General features: G+C 38.7%; 5 protein-coding genes across 9 annotated transcripts; 3 read left to right on the top strand and 2 right to left on the bottom strand.

The window, feature by feature from the left end:
- Nucleotides 1-2,548: 2,548 nt before the first annotated feature.
- Nucleotides 2,549-5,098, bottom strand: LOC9325377. 5 transcript variants are annotated; one of them, XM_021035052.1, is made up of 6 exons: nucleotides 4,788-5,098; nucleotides 4,418-4,517; nucleotides 4,248-4,347; nucleotides 4,071-4,153; nucleotides 3,740-3,996; nucleotides 2,549-2,885 (listed from the first exon to the last, which is right to left on the bottom strand). In XM_021035052.1, the coding sequence occupies exons 1-5, from the start codon at nucleotides 4,981-4,983 to the stop codon at nucleotides 3,744-3,746; spliced, it is 732 nt and encodes a 243-aa protein (XP_020890711.1). In that variant the 5' UTR covers nucleotides 4,984-5,098; the 3' UTR covers nucleotides 2,549-2,885; nucleotides 3,740-3,743. The 5 variants fall into 5 exon arrangements, with proteins under 5 accessions (XP_020890711.1, XP_020890712.1, XP_020890713.1 ...); XM_021035053.1 differs by lacking the exon at nucleotides 2,549-2,885 and adding an exon at nucleotides 2,908-3,088; XM_021035054.1 differs by lacking the exon at nucleotides 2,549-2,885 and adding an exon at nucleotides 3,467-3,656.
- A 133-nt stretch (nucleotides 5,099-5,231) lies between these two features.
- On the top strand, nucleotides 5,232-15,178 carry LOC9323911 (pre-mRNA-processing-splicing factor 8A). Its single transcript, XM_021035051.1, has 24 exons — nucleotides 5,232-5,716; nucleotides 5,845-5,968; nucleotides 6,057-6,149; nucleotides 6,239-6,629; nucleotides 6,725-7,211; nucleotides 7,303-8,093; nucleotides 8,188-8,456; nucleotides 8,556-8,870; nucleotides 8,968-9,272; nucleotides 9,359-9,813; nucleotides 9,891-10,017; nucleotides 10,132-10,373; nucleotides 10,466-10,589; nucleotides 10,684-10,981; nucleotides 11,223-11,476; nucleotides 11,616-12,232; nucleotides 12,319-12,425; nucleotides 12,511-12,765; nucleotides 12,891-13,364; nucleotides 13,549-13,710; nucleotides 13,804-14,001; nucleotides 14,092-14,370; nucleotides 14,473-14,715; nucleotides 14,801-15,178. Exons 1-24 carry the CDS (start codon nucleotides 5,433-5,435, stop codon nucleotides 14,990-14,992), a joined length of 7,086 nt encoding a protein of 2,361 aa, XP_020890710.1. The 5' UTR covers nucleotides 5,232-5,432; the 3' UTR covers nucleotides 14,993-15,178.
- A 107-nt stretch (nucleotides 15,179-15,285) lies between these two features.
- Nucleotides 15,286-17,177, bottom strand: LOC9325376 (protein TOO MANY MOUTHS). Its single transcript, XM_002887800.2, has one exon. It carries the CDS (start codon nucleotides 16,966-16,968, stop codon nucleotides 15,472-15,474), a length of 1,497 nt encoding a protein of 498 aa, XP_002887846.2. The 5' UTR covers nucleotides 16,969-17,177; the 3' UTR covers nucleotides 15,286-15,471.
- A 516-nt stretch (nucleotides 17,178-17,693) lies between these two features.
- On the top strand, nucleotides 17,694-19,471 carry LOC9325375 (SNF1-related protein kinase regulatory subunit gamma-like PV42b). Its single transcript, XM_021036113.1, is given in 5 exon segments — nucleotides 17,694-17,887; nucleotides 17,978-18,267; nucleotides 18,575-18,818; nucleotides 18,890-18,994; nucleotides 19,069-19,471. Coding segments are annotated over 5 exon segments (1,095 nt in total). The 5' UTR covers nucleotides 17,694-17,773; the 3' UTR covers nucleotides 19,411-19,471.
- Nucleotides 19,472-23,156: 3,685 nt separating this feature from the next.
- Nucleotides 23,157-24,629, top strand: LOC9325374 (pseudo histidine-containing phosphotransfer protein 6). Its single transcript, XM_021035918.1, has 4 exons — nucleotides 23,157-23,831; nucleotides 23,954-24,097; nucleotides 24,222-24,294; nucleotides 24,422-24,629. Exons 1-4 carry the CDS (start codon nucleotides 23,632-23,634, stop codon nucleotides 24,467-24,469), a joined length of 465 nt encoding a protein of 154 aa, XP_020891577.1. The 5' UTR covers nucleotides 23,157-23,631; the 3' UTR covers nucleotides 24,470-24,629.
- The last annotated feature ends 578 nt before the right edge of the window (nucleotides 24,630-25,207 follow it).

Below are 25,207 nucleotides of genomic sequence, written 5' to 3'. Positions count from 1 at the left end.
TATATAGATATCATGATTATTGTTTCCAAAATTATTTTTTCCTGGTTAATTCCGAAATTACAATTAATTTTTCTAAAATTAATTAGATTACGTGAAGGGTAATTAAGTAATTACGTAAAATCAATGACTCAACAAGAGCCGAGAGTCCGACACGTCAGCAAAAACACTTCTCAAATATTATTATATATAGATTCGTCGAGTATTGATCCAAGGTTTCTTCGTCAACTCTGTATCCAAGGTAATAAATATTTGTTCTTTTCATTGGTTAGAATTATAGGGTGCAGGATAGTATTGACGTCTTAAAGACATAACATGGGCAAGATACTATGAGAAGCTTGACTATTCTGCTTCGACAGATCAACAGGTGAAATTCTATCACTAAATTATTAGATCTCTGTTATTGCTATGAATATATGCTTTATGTTAGGATTTCAAGTTTTGCCTTCGTTTAGAAGAATTATATTCACACGACGAAGAACACGATGAATTCAATTAAAGCTTCCTAACTGGTACTTCGTTGTTCCTTTTTTTTTTGGTTAATTATCATGTTTATTGTTTCCAAAATTATTTTTCCTGGTTAATTCCGAAATTCAATTTAATTTTTCCAAAATTAATTAGATTTCATTAAGGGTAATTAAGTAATTACGTAAAATCAATGACTCAACAAGAGCCGAGAGTCCGACACGTCAGCAAAAACACTTCTCAAATATTATTATATATAGATATCATGTTTATTGTTTCCAAAATTATTTTTTCCTGGTTAATTCCGAAATTCAATTTAATTTTTCCAAAATTAATTAGATTTCATTAAGGATAATTAAGTAATTACGTAAAATCAATGACTCAACAAGAGCCGAGAGTCCGACACGTCAGCAAAAACACTTCTCAAATATTATTATATATATTAGATTTCATTAAGGATAATTAAGTAATTACGTAAAATCAATGACTCAACAAGAGCCGAGAGTCCGACACGTCAGCAAAAACACTTCTCAAATATTATTATATATAGATATATAACAACAATCAAATTAAAGCTCATACCGTAACGACCGCTTCATAGTGGCTGAATTTACTATGTAAATTAAGAACCAATGTTCAAATATCGCTCGATGCGATTCAATAATGGTGGACTATTATGAATGTTTTAAATGGTAAAGCATCGAGGATCAGTATAATTTTCAGCTCCTGATCAAAACTTATCATAGAAGAAAAATCTCCCTCCAAACAATACTAATTTGAAATGGTTTAACTAAAACTTTAAATATATATATATAAAAAAGAAAATTTGGTGTAAATGTTAAGAATAAATAATTATAATGGAGTGTATGCATTATGTATCCAGAAGGATTTAAATTTACCAGAAAAAGAAGGTAAAAGAGGAGGGAGGGGCCTGATGAGAGATAAAATAAAAACGTACGAGTGCCTGTTTCGACTGTTTAAGCGCACGCCTGCTCACTCACTATCCCCCACTTCTCTTCTTCTTCTTCCTTTTCTTGTTTGATTTTCTAATCATTACTTTACTTTTATTATAAGGAATAACACCCAATTTCAATCAAAAAAATATCTTACTATATTTTTTTTTGTGCCCCCACATTCCATGTTATGGATGGACTCCATTCACCTATGCCGTTTTCTAACCAAATATTGATTCAATTAATTTTGTTTTTTCATCACAAGTAGATTTGGTTGGATTTCGATTTCGTGTAGAAGATATTCCTTTTGTCGTTTTAAGCTCTACACTACTACTTTTTACTCTTATCGTTCGAGATAAGACATAACACCACCAATTCTATTTACAACCACTAGTTTGTTTAATTTTCCCCCTTAATACCATTACACTGACCTATGATTATCGTTTCAGAGAAGATAAGCAAAAGGAAATGTTTTAGAAGAAGAGAAGTTGATACAAGAAATAAATCATATAAACAAAAAAGACCCCCATAACTGGACTAGCTTTTTGGATTCAAAGAAATATAGCTGAAAACACATGAAGAGGCAAAATCAAAATCAATCAGATGAGACTATTATCCTTTCCAGTCCACTAGTCGGATCTGAACCAAATATACATGCTTTTCATGATTTCATCTACATACACTATGACTCTATCAATTAGACTCTTTACCCTTTCTTAATAAAACGACAACACAGCACTCAAAACTCAATTATTATGGTCTTTCAAATCCAACTTCAATACAGAAAAGAACACACCATATCATATACAATCGTAAGTGGCCGAGTTGCATCTATTCCTAGATAGTATGATTTATTTACTGACAACATCTAATTGGTCAGTTTATTTCTTAAGATCTTGAAAGATTTTTAAGCGAAATCAAAGTAACTTTGGTTACATAAACGGGGGGAAAAAGAAAGGCAAAAGTGGTTGTAAGAGATGATGAAGTTTGAAAACGAAACACAAACGAATGCGTACATCAAATCTTGGGAGATGACCATATATATAGGGTAGTGATTGCATATATATATATATATATAAAAAGACATAAAAAAGAGAGGGACTTGACCATGTGACTCTGTGCTCTCCTGGGAATCAAATATCCCACTTCTTTGCGTTTTTACTGTTGGCAGATTGTGTAAGTCGCTGTATGCACTATGCTCTCACCTTTTGATGTTACATTCCATTGCATGCAGCAGGACAATGAGACTATTACACATCCAATATTAGATTAGACCCACATGCAGAGAGATCCATCAGTCATACCAATTTCTTTAGAAAGTAGAATCCTGACATGTAACAACCTCAGTGGCTGTGCCTAGCGGATTACTTTACTTTATTGAGTGGTATACTCTTCGTGGATCACAGAATGCAGAATAGACCGAGAATGAAAGTCTTCTGCACTTGCTTCCACGGTTTCTGCATTTCTTCACTTTACCAGCCAAGAAAGCAAATACAAAGAAACAAAAACTGTATTATTAAGACAAGAACAAACCCTTACACTCGGCCAAGAACTAATCCGATCATTAATTAAGACTCCAAGTGTTTATAAAATTACAAAGACAAATCTCTAAGAGCGTATTCTTCACTTTCTCAAGATGTAGAAGAAAACTATATTCTCAAGCTCCTAACAACCTGTGAAAGTGTTGACCAGCTTACATATAATATTAATCCAATGAGACACTAGTTCATTGGTTGAACAAACTTGAAAACTAAAAATACTTGGAAGGTTCAATTGTGCCTTCTAAGAAGAATCAAATAATAACATTATATCAGATGTGAACCATATGGCACCCTATGAATCCAGATTGTCAACAAGTTAACTTCATACAAATATGACAACGATAGACATTTTTTTTATATAAAACGGAGGCAAAAGAAGATGAGCATTCTAGTGGCGGGGCGGGTCATTCGTAGATTCTCAGGTGGAACATAGGTTTGACCAGCAAAATGGTGAGCCAATTATTGGGCTCAGTAGGTTGGTATGGGTTACCATTTTCAGCCTGTGCAAGGTTTACCTTGCCATCTTACTTCTGAATTATTCATAATCAACACATACTCAATTTATTATTGTTTTATTACAAATCAGATGCTCTTACTACTATGTTCTAGGCTGAAAATGCACCTTCTTTCTGCTTTCATAATGCATGAAGACAAATTATAGATATGAGATTTGTAAAACTATGGATCTTTTGAATGAATCCTAGACAACAAATTCATAAACCAATAATCATTGAAAGAGAGGAGGAAACTAAAAAGGGGACATAGGAAGAGGTTGTGACTTACGGATTTACATCTTGGGTCTGCCACCGAAATGCTTCAAAGAAAATCTGGAAGGACCACTGCGACTATCGGGTCCTTTTCTGGACACTCCCCAACGTCCAGCATACGGCAACCATCCTTTAATGAAGTTAACTAGTCTGAATTCTGCTGCTGGTAACTCGTCTTGTGCTCCTGGATAACACTTGTCAGCTACATCATCCACACCGTTGTGGTTTTGGTTTTGTAGTTGGATTTCGTTGACGTTGGATTCCACTTCCAACCTACAATACGAGGCTTCTTTAGCAGAGCATCGAAATGCAGAGACGATATAGGCAGATTGTTACAAAGTACTTACTCGAGATAGCGCTTGCAACTCGGGCTCTTGGATCTTTTGTTCATAGGAGAGTGGTCTATCGACAAATGCCTTACGAAACGTAACTGAAAAAAGAGTGAAAGGGATGTTAAAAATTTCAAAGGAAAGAAAATGCGTGCATAGGATTGTTATATGGAAGTGAGAAGGAATTATACGAACTTGGTCCCCGTCACTGAGAGCGAGATAGCGGATGCTCGTCTTGTCATTGACTAATCTCTGGTCTCGATAAGACAAGCAAAAATGACCCCAGACGTGGGACCTGTAGGCAAAGATCAAAGTGAAAGAGTGTACCAGATAGCTTAAGCAGTGAGAATTTCATATGCACTGACCATGAAATCATGCCGTGAGCTTCGAGAGGAGAAATGGTGAATACTTGTTCCACAGCTCTTTTGAGCTCTGCCACAGAGCAATCCTTTGCGACTTCCACATCTGTTGAATCGTTGGAAACCATTTAACTTGTAGAGAAGCCATATCAGAAGTAACCGAAACACCGGTAGATACTTATTTTGGAAACATGATATGGGAAGATTGTGCTGAACGAAGCCAAAATTACGTCTATTAAGGCTCTTAAACAATGATTGAATGAATTGTAAACTCGATTAGGGTGACGATTTATGTAAAGAAAATCACAGAGAGAAACTTGATTGTAAACTAAACTCTTAGAATTGTTATTTGGGAAAGCAAAATCGTATTTCGTACCGAAAAGGGAACCGTTGAGCTTAACGACGGAAAGCTTGATACGACCCTGAGGAGGAAGTTTCAGGTAGGAAGATCTCCGTCCAGAAATCGAACCACCGTCGTTTAAAGCAAAGGATGACAAAAAGCGTGGCTCTATCAACGACCTCAGTCCTCCACTTCGACGACCGTCCCTACCCGGACTATGCTCCTCTCGCATTGCCGATTCTTCCAGATTTTCACTGACAAGATTCTCTGCTCTCTTTGCTCTTCTTCAGGTGTTGAGGGAGCCGAGCGAGCCAGAGAATCGGGAGAGTTTGTTTTCCGGTTCAGCTCCTCAATAAATGACAAAAAAAAATCAAATTAAAAGTTTGTCAATGGGCCCCAACAATAATAGTTAAAGGCCCATTAATGATGAGTTTATCGGTCTACTAAGCCGCCTAAGCATCTGTTCCACACCGCCTGATTTTTTTTACTTACTCCTCATATCTGCTGATATAAGGCCGGACGAGAACAAAAGACTCACCCGATAATGTTTTAGGGTTTTTCTTCACTCGATTAAGCTCACTAGTTCTTCGCAACGTAGCTAGAGATCGACACTGGCGCGGTGGATTTAGGGTTTTTATCCTCCGCGACTACGCTCGGCGTTTCGATTTCGAACCCTAAGCTATGTGGAACAACAACGATGGTATGCCCTTAGCTCCTCCTGGTACCGGCGGCTCCATGATGCCGCCACCGCCCGCTGCTCATCCTTCTTACACGGCTCTTCCGCCGCCTTCTACTCCTACTCCTCCGCTCGAGCCTACTCCTGAGGAGGCGGAGGCCAAGCTTGAGGAGAAGGCCCGAAAATGGATGCAGCTAAATTCCAAGCGGTACGGCGACAAGAGGAAGTTTGGATTCGTCGAAACTCAGAAGGAGGACATGCCACCTGAGCACGTCAGGAAGATCATCAGGCGAGTTTTCTCCTCTTCGATTTCGAATTCCAGTTTACTGGAATATTATTTTCTGGCCCGATTTCTATGATTTGCTTAGGATTTTTACTTGTATTGAGACTGAAGCTGCGATTTCTTTCTTTCTTCAGGGATCATGGTGATATGTCATCCAAGAAGTTCCGTCACGACAAACGTGTATACCTTGGAGCCCTTAAATTCGTTCCTCACGCAGTTTTCAAGCTCTTGGAGAATATGCCTATGCCCTGGGAGCAGGTTCATTATTTTAGCTTAAGTGGTTTCTGCTTTAGCTTCAGCCGTTTTCGTCGTTTCTTCATTTATCTAAATTCCCATTTTCTTCCAGGTCCGAGACGTGAAGGTTTTGTACCACATCACCGGAGCTATTACATTTGTGAACGAGATACCATGGGTTGTGGAACCTATTTACATGGCTCAGGTGGGTGATTAGTCTGTCTCTCTTTTCTTGTCTCTGTTTGTCATGGATTTTCAATAGATATTTGAGAGTATTCCTTTCTGGTTTTGCAGTGGGGTACTATGTGGATTATGATGCGAAGGGAGAAGAGGGATCGTCGTCATTTCAAGAGAATGCGGTTTCCACCATTTGATGATGAGGAGCCTCCACTAGACTATGCAGACAACTTACTGGACGTGGATCCTCTAGAGCCAATTCAATTGGAGCTCGATGAGGAAGAAGATTCTGCTGTGTACACTTGGTTTTACGACCACAAGCCACTCGTTAAAACAAAACTGATTAATGGTCCCAGTTACCGGAGGTGGAACCTCTCACTTCCAATTATGGCAACCCTTCACAGGCTTGCAGGCCAGTTACTGTCTGATTTGATTGATCGCAACTACTTCTACTTGTTTGACATGCCATCTTTCTTCACAGCAAAGGCTCTGAACATGTGCATCCCTGGTACGCTATTTTCCTTCTATGCTCCACTTCTTATACTCTCGCTGCAGGTCCATTTCTTTTGTGCTTTTCTAATGCATTCTGGTACTCTTTTCCAGGTGGACCTAAGTTTGAACCTTTGTACCGCGATATGGAGAAAGGGGATGAGGACTGGAACGAGTTTAATGACATCAACAAGCTTATCATTCGTTCCCCTCTGCGAACCGAGTACAGAATAGCTTTTCCACATCTCTACAATAACCGGCCCAGGAAAGTAAAACTCTGTGTGTATCACAGTCCTATGGTTATGTATATAAAGACCGAGGATCCTGATCTTCCTGCATTTTATTATGATCCGTTAATTCACCCAATAAGCAACACTAACAAGGACAAGCGCGAAAGGAAGGTTTATGATGATGATGATGAGGATGACTTCGCCTTACCAGAAGGAGTGGAACCTTTGCTAAAAGATACCCAACTCTACACTGACACTACAGCTGCTGGCATATCATTGTTGTTTGCCCCACGACCTTTCAATATGAGGTCTGGGAGGACTCGCCGGGCAGAAGATATTCCCTTGGTGTCAGAGTGGTTCAAGGAGCACTGGTAAGCTATATGTTTTTATTCTACTTTGATCCTCTCTCCCTTTTGAAATTAGCAAGTGTCCTAATACATTTTGTGAACTCATTAACTGCAGTCCTCCTGCCTATCCGGTTAAAGTTCGGGTCAGTTACCAAAAGTTATTGAAATGCTACGTCCTGAATGAGTTGCACCATAGACCACCTAAAGCTCAGAAGAAGAAGCACTTGTTTCGATCTCTTGCAGCTACCAAGTTTTTCCAAAGTACCGAACTGGATTGGGTTGAAGTGGGTCTGCAAGTCTGTCGGCAGGGATATAATATGCTGAATCTGTTGATTCATAGGAAGAATTTAAACTACCTGCATCTTGACTACAACTTCAACCTCAAGCCTGTGAAAACTTTGACCACCAAAGAGCGAAAGAAGTCACGTTTTGGGAACGCTTTCCATCTCTGCCGTGAGATCCTGCGGCTGACAAAACTTGTAGTTGATGCAAATGTCCAATTCCGACTTGGTAATGTTGATGCCTTCCAATTGGCTGACGGTCTGCAATATATTTTCTCTCATGTTGGCCAGTTGACGGGTATGTATCGTTATAAATACAGACTGATGAGGCAGATTAGGATGTGCAAGGATTTAAAGCACTTGATATACTATCGTTTCAATACTGGTCCTGTGGGTAAGGGTCCAGGGTGTGGATTTTGGGCTCCAATGTGGAGGGTATGGTTGTTTTTCCTTCGGGGAATAGTTCCTCTTCTTGAGCGATGGTTAGGGAATCTTCTTGCACGTCAATTTGAGGGGCGTCATTCAAAAGGAGTGGCCAAAACAGTCACAAAGCAGAGAGTTGAAAGCCATTTTGATTTGGAGCTTCGAGCTGCTGTCATGCATGACGTCCTTGATGCTATGCCAGGTTTCCATTCTTACAAACTTTTTTTTCCTTGTGTTTATCAATGATGAAATTGCTTTACTTTATTCTTTGGTTAACATTTTCTGCTAATGTGCAGAGGGTATCAAGCAAAATAAAGCGCGGACTATATTGCAGCACCTTAGTGAGGCATGGCGATGCTGGAAAGCTAATATCCCATGGAAGGTCCCTGGGTTACCTGTGCCTGTTGAGAATATGATCCTCCGTTATGTCAAGTCTAAGGCAGATTGGTGGACGAATGTTGCTCACTACAATCGTGAGCGTATCCGAAGAGGGGCTACTGTTGATAAGACCGTTTGTAGAAAGAATCTCGGAAGGTTGACTCGTCTTTGGCTAAAGGCAGAACAGGTCTGTTCATTGTCTTAATGACTTTCTCATTTTTGCTTGAACAACATTTTATGAAATGGCGTTATATATTGATGCGTTATCTTTGTAAAACTGTTACAGGAACGACAGCACAATTACCTGAAAGATGGTCCGTATGTCACTCCGGAAGAAGCACTTGCAATTTATACAACTACTGTTCATTGGCTGGAGTCAAGGAAGTTTTCTCCAATTCCATTTCCTCCATTGTCATACAAACATGACACAAAGTTGCTCATCCTTGCCCTTGAGAGACTGAAGGAATCATATAGTGTAGCTGTGAGGTTGAACCAGCAGCAGCGAGAAGAGCTTGGTCTAATTGAACAAGCTTATGACAATCCTCATGAAGCTCTATCACGAATAAAACGTCATCTTCTCACCCAACGTGGCTTTAAAGAGGTAACTTGATATTTCACTCTATATTGGAGCAATGGATTGACATAGGTCTTCAAGGTTACCGCAGTAAAGTGATGGTGAAAACGTTTTATTTTTGCAGGTTGGCATAGAGTTTATGGATCTATATAGCTACTTGATTCCAGTTTATGAAATAGAGCCTCTAGAGAAAATTACCGATGCATATCTTGATCAATACTTGTGGTACGAAGGTGACAAGCGCCACTTGTTTCCAAACTGGATTAAGCCAGCAGACTCAGAGCCGCCCCCACTTCTGGTTTACAAGTGGTGTCAAGGTATCAACAATTTGCAAGGCATATGGGACACAGGTGATGGGCAGTGTGTGGTGATGCTCCAAACTAAGTTCGAAAAGTTCTTTGAGAAGATCGATTTGACAATGTTGAACAGGTACCTATCTCATTAATACTTTATTGATTATAGACATTGAGCCACAACTTTCTGGAGTAATAAGTGTTTTGTGTTGTTTCTTTCAGGCTTCTTCGTTTGGTTCTTGACCACAATATTGCAGACTATGTGTCTGCCAAGAATAATGTGGTCCTGTCTTACAAGGATATGAGTCATACTAATGCGTATGGTCTCATTAGGGGACTTCAGTTTGCATCGTTTGTTGTTCAATTTTATGGACTATTGCTTGATCTTTTGCTTCTTGGTTTGACTCGAGCGAGTGAAATTGCTGGGCCACCTCAGATGCCTAACGAGTTTATGACGTTTTGGGATACAAAAGTGGAGACACGCCATCCCATAAGACTCTATTCTCGATATATAGACAAAGTTCATATAATGTTTAAGTTTTCCCATGAAGAGGCTCGAGATCTTATTCAGCGATATCTTACGGAGCATCCTGATCCCAACAATGAAAACATGGTGGGATACAACAATAAGAAGTGCTGGCCACGAGATGCAAGGATGAGGCTGATGAAACATGATGGTATGTTCTTCTTTTTTATATATATAGTCCGATTGACTATCATTTTATGCATTAGATGTTGATGTTGTGTCTTTCAGTCAATCTTGGTAGAAGTGTCTTCTGGGACATGAAGAACCGTCTTCCTCGGAGCATCACTACTTTGGAGTGGGAGAATGGCTTTGTCTCTGTCTATAGCAAGGATAATCCTAACCTGCTCTTTAGCATGTAAGTCTTTTATTTGAGCATCGTAGTGCATCTGATATTAGTGCTAGGCCTTTGTTTAGTCTGTAATTTGTTACTGCTACTGACATCAGTGACTCTTTCGCATCTTGCCTGCAGGTGTGGATTTGAAGTCCGCATACTTCCAAAAATCAGAATGACCCAAGAAGCTTTCAGCAACACAAGAGATGGTGTCTGGAATCTGCAAAATGAACAGACCAAGGAGAGGACTGCAGTAGCTTTTCTGCGAGTTGACGATGAACATATGAAGGTATTTGAGAATCGTGTGAGGCAGATCCTTATGTCATCAGGATCAACCACCTTTACCAAGATCGTCAACAAATGGAATACAGCTCTAATTGGTATAATCCTATGAGCCCCTTTTGGCATCATTGTTAGCTTTTTATGATGTGTGGTTTAGCATGAAACTGATCACGTATTCTATTATAAACAGGTCTCATGACTTACTTCCGGGAAGCCACTGTACACACACAAGAGCTCTTGGATCTACTGGTCAAGTGTGAGAATAAAATCCAAACAAGGATTAAGATTGGGCTGAACTCAAAGATGCCTAGTCGGTGAGCAAAAGCTATCTTTTTTTATTTATGGTTGACATAGCAGTGCTGTGTGTTTATGTTTCTGTAACCTGATTGTCTACTTACTCTTTGGCAGATTTCCTCCTGTTATCTTCTACACTCCAAAGGAAATTGGTGGGCTGGGAATGTTGTCAATGGGTCATATTTTGATCCCACAAAGTGACCTTCGGTACAGCAAACAAACAGATGTTGGTGTAACCCACTTTAGGAGTGGAATGAGCCACGAGGAAGATCAGCTTATACCAAATCTTTACCGTTACATACAGCCGTGGGAAAGTGAGTTTATTGATTCACAGCGGGTGTGGGCAGAATATGCGTTAAAGAGGCAGGAAGCCCAGGCCCAAAATAGGCGTCTTACACTGGAAGATTTGGAAGTAAGTGTCATACTTGTGTATTTGTTACCTCTTTACTTAATGTCAAATTTTGAGAGGGATATCAGCGTGCTAGCTTGCTTTCTTTTGGTAGTCCTGGAAGTAGTCACAGAGGGTGTTGGGAGATTATTGTTGCGTAGTCCCCTTTTCGGGGTCTACGCAAAAATCATTTTGAATTTTATTTGCTTCTAGAACATCTGATCATTGAGGAGGAATAATAACTCATGTATAAAAAATTTGACAGGATTCTTGGGATAGGGGAATTCCTCGCATAAATACACTGTTTCAGAAGGATAGGCACACATTGGCATATGATAAAGGTTGGAGGGTTCGGACCGACTTCAAGCAGTACCAAGTCCTTAAACAAAATCCGTTCTGGTGGACACACCAGAGGCATGATGGGAAGTTGTGGAACTTGAACAATTACCGCACTGATGTCATCCAAGCTCTTGGAGGTGTTGAGGGTATTCTTGAGCACACGTTATTCAAGGGGACCTAGTAAGTCTGCTTTTCATTTCTCCTCAACTAATTATGATATTTGTTTCATAATAGCGTAGGATGTTCAGTTGCGCACAGCTTTTGTTCTCAGCCTATCACATCATATTTACTAATTTTTTCATGCTTTACATGAACTCAGTTTCCCGACATGGGAGGGACTTTTCTGGGAGAAGGCATCTGGTTTTGAGGAGTCGATGAAATATAAGAAGTTGACTAATGCGCAGAGGTCTGGTCTGAACCAGATTCCAAATAGAAGATTCACGCTTTGGTGGTCGCCAACAATTAATCGAGCAAATGTCTATGTGGGTTTCCAAGTGCAGTTGGATCTGACAGGAATATTTATGCATGGAAAGATTCCTACACTGAAGATATCTTTGATTCAGATTTTCCGTGCCCATTTGTGGCAGAAGATCCATGAGAGTGTTGTTATGGATCTTTGCCAAGTATTGGACCAAGAGTTGGACGCTTTGGAGATAGAAACTGTGCAGAAGGAGACGATTCATCCAAGGAAGAGTTATAAGATGAACAGCTCTTGTGCTGATGTTCTTCTATTTGCTGCTCATAAATGGCCAATGTCTAAGCCTAGCCTGGTTGCAGAGTCAAAGGATATGTTTGACCAGAAAGCGAGTAATAAGTACTGGATAGATGTGCAACTTCGATGGGGAGATTATGACTCCCATGATATTGAGCGTTATACTAGGGCCAAATTCATGGACTATACAACTGACAACATGTCTATCTATCCATCTCCAACAGGTATTTATTACTTTTTCCATTTTGCTTTGTTTTGTTAGTCTTTGCTTTTCTGCAGTATGTATTAAGTTTTTACAAAATCCGTGCAGGTGTAATGATTGGGCTTGATCTGGCATACAACCTGCATTCTGCCTTTGGTAATTGGTTCCCTGGCTCAAAACCTCTTCTTGCTCAAGCAATGAACAAGATCATGAAGGTACTAGAATTTCTTTTGGGGTGTCTTTTGCAGGACCCATTTTGTTTAGATATGTGACTTACCGTTTAATCTTTACTAATTGCAGTCCAATCCGGCCCTATATGTGTTGAGAGAGAGGATAAGGAAAGGTCTGCAGTTATACTCTTCTGAGCCTACAGAGCCATATTTGTCATCTCAAAACTATGGTGAAATATTCAGCAATCAAATTATATGGTTTGTTGATGATACCAATGTCTATCGTGTCACGATTCACAAGACATTTGAAGGAAATTTAACGACAAAGCCAATCAATGGTGCGATTTTCATTTTCAATCCAAGAACTGGGCAGCTGTTCCTGAAGGTATTTCTTCCTCTCCCGATCTTGACATTAAGAACAGGCATATATGCATTGTTCCACAAAACTACTTCCTCTTCTGTTTGTCTTGTAACATGCTGTGGAATCTCAACTGTTTTTTGGTCCTCTAGGTTATCCATACAAGTGTTTGGGCTGGTCAGAAGCGTCTTGGCCAGCTAGCGAAATGGAAAACTGCTGAAGAGGTTGCTGCACTTGTGCGATCTCTCCCTGTTGAAGAACAGCCGAAACAGATTATTGTCACGCGGAAAGGAATGTTGGATCCCCTTGAGGTTCACTTGCTGGATTTCCCCAACATTGTTATCAAGGGAAGCGAGCTGCAGCTTCCGTTCCAGGCTTGCCTCAAGATAGAGAAATTTGGTGACCTGATTTTGAAGGCCACAGAACCACAGATGGTCTTGTTTAATATATATGATGATTGGTTGAAGAGTATTTCTTCGTATACTGCCTTTTCAAGACTTATTTTGATCCTTCGTGCGCTTCACGTGAATAATGAGAAGGCTAAGATGTTGTTGAAGCCTGACAAGTCCGTTGTCACTGAGCCACATCACATCTGGCCTTCTCTCACTGACGATCAATGGATGAAGGTAACTCTTCTGCCACTTTCCAAGTACTTCTTCTTGCTAGATTATTTTATTTGATAGGATGCCTCTTTACACTACATCACCTCTGCATCTGCTGTTTTTACTTACTAGTGAATTATATTATGTAATGCTTTTACTTTCTTCTCTTTGTTTGAATAGTCCTTATTCACGATCATGTTAAATTCAGGTGGAGGTAGCACTTCGAGATCTTATCCTTTCTGACTACGCAAAGAAGAACAATGTGAATACCTCAGCTCTGACACAATCAGAGATCAGAGATATTATTCTTGGAGCTGAGATTACTCCACCCTCTCAACAGAGGCAACAGATAGCTGAGATTGAGAAACAGGTACTCGTAACTGTTACTTCTATCAAACATTGAGAGAGTAGATCTGTGCCTATTATTCTTTTTGCTCACTGTAAATAAATATCCTATTTGCAGGCAAAGGAAGCCAGCCAGCTTACTGCAGTCACAACAAGAACTACAAATGTCCATGGTGATGAGCTCATTGTCACCACCACGAGCCCTTACGAGCAATCTGCATTCGGTTCCAAAACAGATTGGCGTGTACGTGCAATATCAGCTACTAATCTTTACCTCAGAGTCAATCACATATATGTGAACTCAGATGACATAAAGGTTAGAATCCAATTCACTCTCATTCACTTTGTCAATTAAGTAATAGACTTTCAGGTGTCGACCTTAAACATTGTTTCTTGTTGTTCACAGGAAACCGGATACACCTACATCATGCCAAAGAACATTTTGAAGAAGTTTATATGCGTAGCAGATCTTCGTACTCAAATTGCTGGATATTTATATGGTATTAGTCCCCCGGATAATCCCCAAGTGAAGGAGATCCGTTGTGTTGTGATGGTGCCACAATGGGGAAGTCATCAGCAAGTTCACCTGCCGTCATCTCTTCCTGAGCATGATTTCCTAAATGATCTTGAGCCCTTGGGATGGTTGCACACACAGCCTAACGAGCTGCCTCAGCTGTCACCACATGTATTATATTTTATCTATACCTTAATATCATCCTGTTATATTTGATCTATACCTTAATATCAGCCTGTTAACCCCATGGCTAACTGATCTTTGCTTTGATAGGATGTAACCTCTCATTCCCGTGTTCTGGAGAACAACAAGCAATGGGATGGAGAAAAATGCATCATCCTGACCTGCAGTTTCACTCCGGGCTCCTGCTCTTTGACGTCATATAAGTTGACCCAAACCGGATATGAATGGGGGCGGCTTAACAAGGACACAGGCAGCAATCCTCACGGTTACCTTCCCACCCATTATGAAAAGGTTCAGATGCTGCTGAGTGACCGGTTCCTCGGGTTTTACATGGTAAGAAACACAGTTTTCAATTGTGCTTTTGTCCTTGGATGATATAAACCATTGGAATCTGATTTTGTAACTGTTGTTGTGATAGGTTCCTGAGAATGGACCGTGGAACTACAACTTCATGGGAGTGAAGCACACGGTGAGTATGAACTACAGTGTCAAACTCGGATCCCCAAAGGAGTACTATCACGAGGAGCATCGACCCACTCATTTCCTAGAGTTCAGCAACATGGAGGAGGCTGACATTGCAGAGGGAGATCGCGAGGACACATTTACTTGAGATATACTTACTTTTCTTACCATGTGTGTAAACTTCCTCCTTTTTGCTGATTTAGCTTTATTTTGCAACAGAGACTTGTAAGATGTTTTACTCTCTTGTGCGTTACTGAGATAGATTGTAACGTCCTTAAATCTTACAAAGATGTTTTGCCACTAGAATGAAAATCTTGAATGTGTTGCATGGGCACATCTGATGCAATCATTCGTATGCGTATCAGGGAAGTTCGGTAACTAATCTCTTCGATGAGAGGAAATAAAATGACAATTTTAAACTTTAGTAGGTTCTTCCCATAATGAACAAAAGCCAAATATTCCAAACATGGTAAACCAGCAAATACAAGTCTCTCTAGTCTCCAACAAAAGGAACAAGCAGTTTTTTGTAACCATGAATGAAGATAATCAATTTTAAGTTCCAACAAATGGAGAGAAAGCATCTAACATTATTAAACTCGGAAGTATTTACAGCAGTTATATCATCCCTTACCTAACTAGAAAGACAAGAACGAATGCAGAAAGATAGGAGAACCCCAAAGTCTTGGAACTGCTTGACAAGCCCGGCATACCACCGTCTTCTTCTCTAGATAGATGTTGTACCGAACCAGAAGGACCTGGTCTCGGCGTTTCTCCAACACACAAACTGACACTTGAACCAGATGTTGAACCGAATGCATCATCCAAGTCGCTGTCCCGGTTCACACACAAACCAGCATTGTTATACAGCCTCAGCTTTCTCCTCATCCTCCACACTGTATCTCTCTCGAACGGTACTGGACCTGTCAGACTGTTATCGTTGAGCCTCAGCTCGCTTAGATGCTTCACGTCCCTAAACTCCAAAGGGATCTCTCCGGTCAGATTGTTGCCCTCCAAGTGAAGTACCCGAAGACTGTTTAACCGAGTCAATGATTTCGGTATCGAACCCTGGAGATTCATATTTGAGAGAACAAGAACCATCAAGTTCTTGAGCCCTTTGAACGCGTTTTCAGGAATCGTTGTTGAGAATTTTGTATTGCCTTTGAGCATCAAAGCTTGAAGAGAGTTTAGACCTTGGAGAGAAGGCGGGAATGGACCTGCTAACCGGTTATAGCTCAAATCCAGAAGCACTAATTGGTTGAGCCGGTTAATCGAGTCTGGGATAGGACCAGTGACTCTGTTTCGGCTAAGATCGATTTTGATCAACGATCCACAGGTCGAGAGTGTGGATGGAACCGGTCCGGTCAAAAGATTCTGGTTCAAATCCAGAACGTTCAGCTCCGGAAGAAGAAAACCGGGAATGGAACCAGTCAACCGGTTCCCACTCAAATCAAGCGATCTTAAACCGGAGAACCGGTTAAACGACAAGGGAATGGAGCCGTTGAGGTAATTTTTATGCAAATCAAGAACTTTCAAATTGGTAAGATTGCCCAATTCGTCAGGGATAGGACCCAAAAAGCCATTCTCCCTCAGAACCAGCGTTTGCAGACTCGAACCGAGACGGCCCAGAAACGCCGGTATGCGCTGTGGGGAGCGGCCTAAACAACGGTAGAAGAACAGGGCTTTGAGGTGTTTGAGCCTCGTGAGGGACTCAGAGACGTAAGAGCGTTGTGGATCACAAGTGGGGAACGCCGTGTCGTCTGAGAGCGCTCCGAACGACAGAGAGACCACGTGGTAGACGTTATCCTGGTCCGGCATACACTCGATCCCGTGCCATCTCCCTCGGCAAACGTCTGGAATCGCGGCAGCCCAGTCGTTGCCGGTGGCACGCATAATGTCGTAGACGGCGTCTTGCTCGTCAGGCTCCGTGCGAGCGCCGTCGTTGGTCATCGTGAATCCAGTTTGGGGGCCGTCGATCAGAGCAGATGGCGCCGTCGAGTCGGAGGTGATCACGGTGAAAGATCTGACTAACGGAGAAATTATCGACAAGACAATGAATATTTGGCGGAAGAGTTCATATTGTGCCATTTTTTTTAGTAGTTGTTGTTCCAAATTGTTAGTGCACATATAATGTATGTATATATTCAAAAGAAAAAAATTTTGGTGGGTCCAAAAAAACGTTCACAATGTCATTATGACTTTCACGGGATAACTCGAGGAGCGAAATAAACACAAAATTCCTGATTCATTTATTGCTTTCACGAGATATTCATTCGCCTTGGGTTGGGCCCTGGATCCGACCCGTTTCGTGAATGGGACCCGACTTTTCCTTTATCTCGATTCGTTTACTTTTTTTCTTTGGGCTGAGCCCATTTTCAGATTTACGATATTTTTGGCTATTATTCAATTTGAACTGGGCACTGTATTTGTCTTTGTAACAAACAGTAGATAGTTTAATTAAAAAAAGTTTCATACTGCAATTTTTATTTTTATTTTTGTTAATCAGCATACTGTAAAACTTTTGATTGTGAACCTTAAAATCATTATGTTGTAAAACGAAATCTGAATAAACGGACGCGTGGTCTGTGCATACGAAAAGCACATGTACATGCCCATGGAGCAACACATGTTATACGTGCCATCTTCCTAGTAACATGACTAATATGAATAATGAAGTAAACTATGAAAGCATCAAAACAAAGATTAGAAGTTAATCAGCCTCGTCCCATTTTCCTCCGACTACCCAAAACCAGGACCGGTCCAAAGTTTCCAAATTTTCTTTGATGTCTTACGCATAACTAAAAATTTGGACCTTTTTATTAATATATAAAAAAAAAATCCTTTCCAAAAAACTGTTTAATAATGTAAACTCTAAGCGATTGTTTCACTTGCTTGCTCTCTGGACTGGCTCTGTCCAAAACACAAAACCTCCATGCATTCGCACAGCCGTTTGATGCAGCTCAAGGTCAAACATCTGATGGTCCACAAGCGGCGGCTGGTCGAAGTTCCTGATAACGCCACTCTAGCAGACGCCTTGAACACCATGGTAAACCACGGCTAAATAATTAATATATATTCTTTCTTTTTTTTTGTTGGAGTTGACCGTTTTATGTATCATTAATTAATTTCTAACAAGACTATTCTTGGTATCAAACCGGTGGCAAACCGAGTTAGAGCTGTGCCGGTAGCTGCGAAACCAGACCAATGGCTGGGTGCCGGCGGGTCAATGATAGTAGAGTCGGACAAACAGAGCGGGAGTGCAAGGAAACAGTACATAGGAGTGGTGACGATGCTGGACGTTGTGGCTCACATCACCGGAGACGACGGCGAGAGTGGGCTCGATAAGAAAATGGCTGCTCCTGTCTCTTCTATCATTGGTCATTGTCCTGAGGGTCTCAACCTCTGGTCTCTCAATCCTAATACCAGGTTACTAGTATAGAAGATTGCTTTATGTATAATATATCCTTCCCTTTCAATATGTTAGATGTTTTACACTACTTTTCTCACATGGTAAGAATTCTTTTGCTTTTTAGAAAAAAAAAAAAAAAAAAAAAAAAAAATATTACCAACACCTAATATACCCATATTTCTGTCATAATTCCAACTAATATAAGATAAATTAGGAAATATTATGGAAATTTTGCATAGAAAATGCATACATTTGTTTTCTTGTCAAAACATCTAACATTACGGACGGAGAGAGTACTATCAAAGATGGTCATGATGAAAGCAGCATAATGGATTGTATGGAGATGTTGAGTAAAGGAATCCACAGGGTATTGGTTCCATTGGACAGTAACATAGAAAATATAACAGGACCTGAGTTGGTAGAGTCAGCTTCTTCTTACGCAATGCTGACTCAGATGGATCTGATCTCTTTCTTCCTCAACTGATCCTCTGAATTCCATGGTATCCTCTCCCATACCATCACTGATCTCTCCGCTATACATAACACCGTTTTAGCCCTCACTAGCCAGGTAAATTAATCAAGTCAAGAATATTCATCTTCATTCATCAAATCATACGTTAAACTTGTCTTCGTCGTCAGGCAAGAGTGAAAGATGCAATTAAATGCATGAGTACATAAATGCTCAATGCGGTTCCTATCGTTGAAGCCTCCACCAAGGAAGAGGATCATAAACAGCTCGTCGACGTACGTGACTTTACTTACACATCTATCTATCTGCGAAGATCAATGTCGATTAGTTTGGTGTTTTGCTGGTGCAGGGGAAAAACCGGAGAGTGTTGTGGACATTCTCGGCTAGTAATCTGAAGGGATGTCATTTAGCCACGTTGTGTTCTTGGTTGCCACTAAATGCACTAGATTTCGTCGAGAAAATCCCAAGAACTCCCTTGTTCACCGCTGCCACCTCAACACCAAGGAGGGAGCTTGTGACGTGTCACGTGACATACCTTGCCCAAGTGATCCATATGGTCACCACGAAACGTATTCACAGAGTTTGGGTCGTGGACCAGAACGATAGGCTACAAGGCCTAGTTTCTCTTACTGACGTCATCGCTGCGGTCCGATCAGCTTTACTTGCCAGAGCTCAGGATCTGTACCTCTAGCTTTCAGTCTTCTCTCGAATTAATCAAATTTTCTTTGTTTTGTTTCTTCGAAAATTTTCATAATTTTATTGCCTACTTAGTTTATGGCAAAAAAATAAGTATAAGGGGGTTTCTCATCTCATCATATCGAATGTTCGCATCACATTTACGCCCATAAGAAAAATGTAGGGGAAAATGATTATAAATAGAAAAACTATCGAAGCAACGAATGACGAGTCTTGTTGCTTGACACATACGTTATCAATTCAATAGACGGGACTTTCCATGACTTCGAATTTCTACAAAATAATATCGTATAAACATAAACATGTTACTACACGGCTCTAGTCTAGTGGTAAGGGAGAATTTGGGAAATGTTGGAAGGAACTAACCCAGGTTCGATCCACCCTGGAAACAAAAATCGTATTTGTGTGGGAAGTCTGGACTTGGGCTTTAGCCCAAGCAATTGACATTGTATCCGAGATTAGGCTAACTGGATACTTCCGGACATTAGTCGGAAAACATTCCAAACTCGAAGTTAGGCAGTGTGGTAGTCCAACACCTAGGTGTTGGCGACGAGTCCATATTATAGCACTTCGATGCGTTCCTCCCGAAACTGACCAGATCAGCTGATCGGATATATCAAAAAAAAAATTGTACATGGAATAATCTCATTAATTAAGAAAATATTGTACATGGAACAAAAACAATCATAGAAATTATGAAATATTGAGAGAGTAGTGAGTGACTAATGAATAGGGTACTTGAGCACGGGGGGCGCAAACAAGCATGACATACGAATGAGACAATTTCAGTTTTCGTATATAATAATCCCATAATCATAATTTAATCACTAGTTTTAATCGGTAACATAACCTTAAAAAGCATCCACTCATTATGCGCTCCACTTTACTACTTACTCTGATAACAAGAAAAGTATATGTTTAATAGTATTTGTTTGTTCCGTTGCCAAGCACGCTATTTCTTTTTTTCAGTCATTTTTTTCCGCATTTACAATAATATACTCCCTCTATTCTTAAAAGATTGATTTTTTAGAGATTTCACATTTTTTAAGAAACAATCATTGTTTAATTATTTATTTTTATTAAATATTTTTTAATAAATTATGAACCAATAGTAATCTGAAACAGTTAATCAATACGTCTTGAAATCTACGATTTATTAAAATCAATTAATTAAAAAAAAATAAAAATCTAGAAAATTAATCTTTATGGAACAAACTCAAAACACTACAACATCAAACTTTAAGGAACAGAGGGAGTATATAGCTATTTTCATACTTTTATCATATTATCATTCTATACTAGCTCACAATAATTACTTATGAGCACGCTTTTTTGTGCTCAAACAAGTATAATCTCTTATAAATATATAAATATAAATATATATATATATATATATATATATACTTTTTGGTTCCACAAAGACTAATTAAGAAAAATGATTATAGGCTTATTATTTTGGGAGACTAATAAAAATGCCCCTTTTTCAATACCCCTTTTCAAAAATGCCCCTTTTGGATGTCCATTTTTAAAAATACCCCTTTTATGTACAAAATGACTAAATTACCCTTTTTAATAAAAGATATTATAAATATATAAGGAAATATAACAAAATTAGGTCCACAAAATACAAAATATTTTTTGGCGGGAAAAGTGATCCCCCAATTTTTCCCGCCAAAACACTTGTAAAAATTTGTAAAACCTTTAAAATACCTTGTAAAATTTTCCCGTAAAATTTTTTCCCGCCAAAAAATTTTTTTTGCGGGAAAAGTAATTCCGCAATTTTTTTGGCGTTAAATTTTTCCCGCCAAAAATTTACAAGGTGTTTTAAAGGTTTTTTACAAGGTATTTATAAGGTTTTACAATGTATTTTAAAAGGTTTTACAACGTATTTACAAGGTATTTATAAGATATTATAAGATTTTACAAGCATTTTTATAAGGTTTTTACAAGTTATAAGGTTTTACAAGTTTTTTATAAGGTTTTACAAGTTATAAATACCTTATAAAACCTTAAAAGTACCTTGTAAAACCTTTTAAAATACATTGTAAAACCTTACAAAACACTTGTAAATACCTTGTAAAAAACCTTTAAAATACCTTGTAAACTTTTCCCGCCAAAAAAATTTCGCAAAAAAAATTGCGGAATCACTTTTCCCGCAAAAAAAATTTTTTGGCGGGAAAATTTTTTGGCGGGAAAAATTTTTACGGGAAAATTTTACAAGGTTTTTTAAAGGTTTTTACAAGTGTTTTGGCGGGAAAATTGCGGGATCACTTTTCCCGCCAAAAAATATTTTGTATTTTGTGGACCTAATTTTGTTTCAAATAAGGGTAAAATGGTCATTAAAAATTAAAAGAGAGCAAACTTAAAAATGGACTCTCAAAGGGGGCATTTTTGAAAAGGGGTATTGAAAAAGGGGTATTTTTAACAATTTCTCTATTATTTTCATGTGCCATAATTATTTATTTATTATTTTCATATGTCATGACTATTTATTTTTTATTCTTTTTGTTTTAAAAGAATATCGTTTTTAAGTTTTTGTTTAACAAAGTATGTCGTTTTATATTTTTAATGCAGAATTGTAAATAAAAGTATATTTTAAACCCTTTTTAATGTATTAATAAAATAAATAGTTTTATTTAGTGTATTAATAAAAGATTTTGTAATACTTTTAATAGTTTCATTAATATGTGTGAACAAGGTAAAATGACATTTTAAGTGAAAAAGAGAAAGTATTTATGAGTCATGATTCATATATAGCGATGAAACACCAATGTTATGCGTGTAACCAGAGGTGTTGGAAGTTAGCTATAAATTTACCTTAGTTGATTGATATATACGAATACGATAATGAAATGTTGTAACATATTTTGTGTGACTGAACATATTGGTCGGAATTCAATTATTTAATTTTGTCCTTCTTTCTGGTTTAAAATACAAACCAAACAATCTCTATATATGGCAATGGCATCTGTTGTTGTTTACTATGTGTATGGTACAAACATTTTCTGTCAATATTAATCAGACATATTAAAAATAGTTAAAGAGGAATCGTAATCATTTGTTTTAACTATTGATAAAAGTTTTTACTTAATTCGGGGAAACAATTCACGCATGTTTCTGTGTTGTGCTTGTGTTGCTTGTATTCTTCTTGTAGCGTTTCATTATAAGAAAAAAAAAAAAAAAAAAGGATTAATTGATTAGATCGAGAAAGAGAAAGGCCTTTCGAGATAGAAATAGAGAAGGATGGATTGAGTTTGAAGCATAGAGAATAGCGAACACGCACTGCAAAGTTAGTGGAAAAGTCGCGCGTCATACGAGGGAGCAACAAAGTGTGGGCCTTTCTTTTACCGTCTCAGAAACTAATGCATGCTCACATTTTCAACTTTTTTATAAACTACTTGTGTTAATCAAGACTCAAGAGTGTGGAATAATTATGAAATTATCTAATGTACATTACTGTTATTCCCATGATTATAACTTGATAGACTAAAATCCTTATATATAATATCTACAGTCAATGGAAATCAGCTTATTCAGACCTGATAAAATAAATGAGATTAATTAATTTTAACAGTGATGAATCGAAAATAGAAAGTATGTACACTATTAAGTAATAAGGTACATATTATATTTTAACAAAAAAAAAATAAGGTACATATTATTGGGGTAAAAGTTGTTGATTAAAAAACAAAAAAAAAGTTGTTGATATATAAGGCATATATATATATATATAGGAATATTTAAAAGTTATAAAATGTAGATGTAGAGGCTGCGGGAGACTGGTCTGACAGGGTAAGCCGGTTGTCGGGAGGAAGAACGCCGCTATTGGCAGAGTCACGCGGGGTAACCGGCTGGCGGCTGTAGCCGGTCACAGTGTATTGGTCGTCCTCCAAACAAGTACTTACAATATTTTTAGAGTGCTTTTTCCTGTGACGGTCCCGTTTATTCCCCACACTCTCCTCGATTCTTCCACTTAAAAGTGGGGAAAAAAAGGTAACCTGACTCTTAGAAATTTGAATTCAAGTGTGGGTCACCTCATCTCATGTAGTAGTCATGATATAAATTATAAATACCTCTCAACAAACCCAAAATCAAGAATTACAAGCCCTCTATAGCTAGGAGTTGAAGCAAGACCGGCCGGTTCAATAGTAAAAAAAAATATAGAAAGAGGAAAGATCGAAGCGGAAAACGGGACAAGACGGGTGTGCCGTTGTGGATGTTGGGGTTGGGTGTGGACCGGCTTCAAGCCGACATCAACCGGCTCCTAGCCTCTCTTTTCCACCAGGGAGTGCTGGACGAGCAGTTCTTGCAGCTTCAGCAGCTTCAAGATGAGACTTCACCAAACTTTGTGTATGATGTCATTAATATCTACTTTGACGAATCCGAGAAGTTACTCCGGAACCTTAGATTATTGCTGTGAGTTTCTTTCTTTGTTAATTATAATGTGCATGTGTTCCAAAGTTTTTTTTTTTTTTTTTTTAGTTCCAAAATGTATACGTACGTATATGAATGATGATTGTTAATAAATGAATGAGCAGGATGGATAGAGAATTCTCGGACTACAAGAAAATAGGATTACACCTGAATCAGTTGGTGGGAAGCAGTTCCAGCATTGGTGCTCGTAGGGTTCGTAACGTATGCGTTGCTTTGCGTTCTGCTTCTGAACTTAGCAACCGCCCAGGGTACAAAAAAAATAACGCTATATATTTCTTTGTATTACTATTGGGAAAATATATTATCTATGATATGTATAGGTCAATCTATACTTAATTAATGGTTTTGTGCCAAAACGTGACTATGCTTCAGGTGCTTGAGAGGACTGGAGGTAGTAGAGCATGAGTATCATTACCTCAAGAACATGATGCATGAACTCTTCCAGGTACTTACTTACTTTATTAATACCTTACACACACAAATAGTCATGAGTCTAACTAATCTGTACACATATACCTTGACAGTAATAAATATTAACAATTTTGTGGGATTTAACATTTGAATGGTTGCAGCTGGAGCAGCAGAGGCTATTAGCTGCAGGAGTCAGATATCCAATGTAGAATAATGATTTTAATTTGTCATAAACTTGAGGATAAATGAGAAAGCTAATTAGTGTGTGATAGTGTGTGTTGTAAGGTACCGAAGCGAAACCATTTCTTCTAATGATGTTTTGTTGTTACTCTCTTGGCAAATTAAAATTATATATTTCCCTTTTGTATTTTCTAGATATCCCACATATGAGATTTATTTACCCATCCTTTTTTTTGGTCAAAAATATGATCTTACGTGAACATAAACATAAACGTTTGTACTAGGAAAAAAAGAAAGAAACTGGGCTTATATATGAGAGACAGAATAGAAGAGAGTGGGCCCACTGTACGGCCCGTTCGACTGAAATAAATGAATTTGAGCAAAAAAAACAAATCACAAGTGTAACACGATTAATTGATTTTCTGGATAAGAAAGAAAAGGAATGAGATTACTGATAGGTAATGGTCAAAACACTAATGTCTGGTTGGATCCATGGTTACCTACTCATCCACCAAGGGCACCAAGATGTCTTGCAGGAATTAACAGTGACTTGAGATACGTGAAAGATTTGATGAATGCGAGACAAACCGGATGGAACATTGATACTTTGAGGCTTCATGTGGTACCAGAGGACATTCCTTTGATCTCCAATGTCAGGATTTTCCCGACATCAGTACCGGATCTTCTAGGCTGGAATTATAATGATACGGGTCTTTATACAGTCAAGTCAAGGTACTGGTTAGCTACACATTTACCAGAATACGTCA

Source organism: Arabidopsis lyrata, assembly GCF_000004255.2.
Source record: "Arabidopsis lyrata subsp. lyrata unplaced genomic scaffold ARALYscaffold_2, whole genome shotgun sequence".
In the NCBI taxonomy this organism is placed as follows: domain Eukaryota; kingdom Viridiplantae; phylum Streptophyta; class Magnoliopsida; order Brassicales; family Brassicaceae; genus Arabidopsis; species Arabidopsis lyrata.
Note: the sequence above shows the minus strand (reverse complement) of the source record. Positions and strands in the feature narration are given on the sequence as shown.

Coding starts and splice junctions, on each gene's coding strand:
- LOC9325377 (XM_021035052.1), bottom strand. CDS start 4,983: ATGCGAGAGGAGCATAGTCCGGGTAGGGACGGTCGTCGAAGTGGAGGA. Junction 4,518..4,787: donor GCTCAACGGTTCCCTTTTCG/GTACGAAATACG, acceptor ACGATTCAACAG/ATGTGGAAGTCGCAAAGGAT. Junction 4,154..4,247: donor CTCTCAGTGACGGGGACCAA/GTTCGTATAATT, acceptor CTCTTTTTTCAG/TTACGTTTCGTAAGGCATTT.
- LOC9323911 (XM_021035051.1), top strand. CDS start 5,433: ATGTGGAACAACAACGATGGTATGCCCTTAGCTCCTCCTGGTACCGGC. Junction 8,094..8,187: donor CGTCCTTGATGCTATGCCAG/GTTTCCATTCTT, acceptor GCTAATGTGCAG/AGGGTATCAAGCAAAATAAA. Junction 10,982..11,222: donor TTACACTGGAAGATTTGGAA/GTAAGTGTCATA, acceptor AAAATTTGACAG/GATTCTTGGGATAGGGGAAT.
- LOC9325376 (XM_002887800.2), bottom strand. CDS start 16,968: ATGTGCACTAACAATTTGGAACAACAACTACTAAAAAAAATGGCACAA.
- LOC9325374 (XM_021035918.1), top strand. CDS start 23,632: ATGTTGGGGTTGGGTGTGGACCGGCTTCAAGCCGACATCAACCGGCTC. Junction 24,098..24,221: donor GAACTTAGCAACCGCCCAGG/GTACAAAAAAAA, acceptor ACTATGCTTCAG/GTGCTTGAGAGGACTGGAGG. Junction 24,295..24,421: donor TGATGCATGAACTCTTCCAG/GTACTTACTTAC, acceptor GAATGGTTGCAG/CTGGAGCAGCAGAGGCTATT.